Source organism: Rhinopithecus bieti, unplaced genomic scaffold (genome assembly GCF_001698545.2).
Source record: "Rhinopithecus bieti isolate Rb0 unplaced genomic scaffold, ASM169854v2 scaffold_81659, whole genome shotgun sequence".
In the NCBI taxonomy this organism is placed as follows: Eukaryota; Metazoa; Chordata; class Mammalia; order Primates; family Cercopithecidae; genus Rhinopithecus; species Rhinopithecus bieti.
This window is the reverse complement of record NW_016837762.1, coordinates 2,412,758-2,414,932: the sequence shown is the minus strand read 5'-3', so window position 1 is coordinate 2,414,932 and position 2,175 is coordinate 2,412,758. Positions and strand designations below refer to the sequence as shown.

The window sequence follows — 2,175 nt, the reverse complement described above, 5'->3', positions numbered from 1 at the left end:
ATCGCGCCACTGCACTCCAGCCTGGTGGACAGAGCGGGACTCCGTCTCAAAAAAAAAAAAAAAAAAAAAAAAAAAGTGCTTATTGGCCGCACACGGTGGCTCATGCCTGTAATCCCAATACTTTGGGAGGCTGAAGTGGGAGGATTACTTTTGCTCAGGAGTTCGAGACCACCCTGGGCAACATTGCAAAACCTTGTCTCTACAAAAAAATTAGCAAGGCATGATGGCATATGTCTATGGTCCTAGCTACTTAGGAGTCTGAGACAAGAGGATTGCTTGAGCCCAGGAGGTGGAGGATGCAGTGAGCTGAGACCGTGCCACTGCCTTCCAGCCTGAGTGACAGCAAGACCCTGTCTAAAAAAAAGTGCTTATTACCTATTGAAATAATTTTTTGCTTCTTTTAAAAGTTGCCTATCTTCCACCCTTGGAATGCCAAGTTCTTTGAGAGAACAAAACTTGTCTGCCTTGTTTACCATCGTTATTTCCAGTGCAACCAAATAGCTCAGTATCTATTTGTTAAGAAAGTACAAGTGGGGTGCAGGGGCCCCAAAGCCCAGGTGTATCTGTAGCCTCTTGCACATTCCTTCTAACAGAAGGCACAGTCTGAGACAGGGAAGAGAGCTCAAAGCAGTTTATTCTAGCGAGCCAGGGAGTGAGAGAGCCAGGCAGGCATCCAGGAGGGAGCAGGTGTAACCCAGCGGTCAGTGGAGCCTCAGTGAGTGGAGTCCTGCGGAAAAGAGAAGGTGAGAACTCAGCCAGGACCAGGCAGGTTCCCTCTACAACTCCACCGCACGCCATTTCACCTGTTTTTTCCTGCAATCGCCACAGAAGACACCAATGGTCCCGTTCACCAGCTGGATCCCACACAGTACTATCTCCAGGCACGAGGCGGCCACCAGCAGAGAGAAGAGCGTCACATTCCAGGGGACCACGCGAGGGGGCGCCTCGCACCGATCCCATAGAGTGCGGTTGACCAAGTAAGCTCCCCTGTGGGAGGGGTAAGGTCACGTGGAAGAAGGCGGCGTGCGCGTGCGCCACCGCCGCTCCCAAGAATACGTCCCAGGGGATTTGCAAAGGCCCAGGTAACCCACGTGGAGCGAGTGCTCTCGAAGGTCGAGTCCCGCCCAGGTGTCCCAGTCCACGGGGGAAGTGCGGGAGGGAAGAGGCAGAGAATGCAGGACACGAATACAGGCTAAACCTTACGCGGTGTCTTCGAAGTGGTAGCCCCACTTGCCGTTCATTAAGCATCTGGGTCCATTTCGGAGCCCGACTCCAGACACCGAGAGGCAGTAGATGGCACCAAGCACCCCGAACGCCGAGGAGAAGACCGAGCGCAGCATCTGGATGTGGCGTGAAAGGGAAGGTAAGGCCCAATCTCCTCACCTGTAGGTGACAACACTCAGCACCAGCCCCCACGCATGATTGAAATCTGCTCAAGTCAGGTTGTTAAAATGTATTTTTTGGCCGGGCGCAGTGGCTCAAGCCTGTAATCCCAGCACTTTGGGAGGCTGAGGCGGGCAGATCACCTGAGGTCAAGAGTTCAAGACCAGCCTGGCAAACATGGAGAAACCCTGTCTTTACTCAAAATACAAAAATTAGCCGGGCGTGGTGGCACATGCCGGAGGCTAAGGCAGGAGAATCGCTTGAACCTGGGAGGCGGAGGTTGCAGGGAGCCGAGATCGTGCCATTGCATTCCAGCCTGGGCAACAAGAGCGAAACTCTGTCTCCAAAAAAAAATGTAGTTTTATTTTATTTTATATTCATTTATTTATTTTAGACAGAGTCTTGATCTGTCACTCAGGCTGGAGTGCAGTGGTGCGATCTTGGTTCACTGCAGCTTCTGCCTCCCTAGTTCAAGCCATTCTTGTTCTTTCAGTCTCCCAAGTAGCTGGGATTACAGGCGCCCGCCACCACGCCCAGCTAATTTTTATATTTTAGTAGAGAGGGGATTTCACTGTTGGCCAGGCTGGTCTGGAACTCCTGGTCTCAGGTGATCTGCCCGCCTTGGCCTCCCAAAGTGCTGGGATTACAGGTGTGAGACATTGCGCCCAGCCTTGAGTCAGGTTTAAAATACATTTCGCGTCAAACCCGGGGCTTGCAGTTAGGCTAACCCGAAAGCCAGTGGCCGCCGAGGTTCACTGGGGTTGTAGTTCCCCCCTCTCCCCTCACCCCTAC

General features: G+C 52.7%; 1 protein-coding gene across 1 annotated transcript in view; it reads right to left on the bottom strand.

Moving 5' to 3' along the window:
• Positions 1 to 616: 616 nt before the first annotated feature.
• TM4SF5 (transmembrane 4 L six family member 5) overlaps positions 617 to 2,175 on the bottom strand; it is an 11,438-nt gene continuing 9,879 nt past the window's right edge. Inside the window, exons 2-4 of the mRNA XM_017865876.1 lie at positions 1,204 to 1,340; positions 804 to 987; positions 617 to 727 (exon numbers count right to left, since the gene is read on the bottom strand). Of these exons, the coding sequence (XP_017721365.1) occupies positions 713 to 727; positions 804 to 987; positions 1,204 to 1,340 (336 nt within the window). The 3' untranslated portion in view covers positions 617 to 712. The remainder of the gene's footprint in view (positions 728 to 803; positions 988 to 1,203; positions 1,341 to 2,175) is intronic.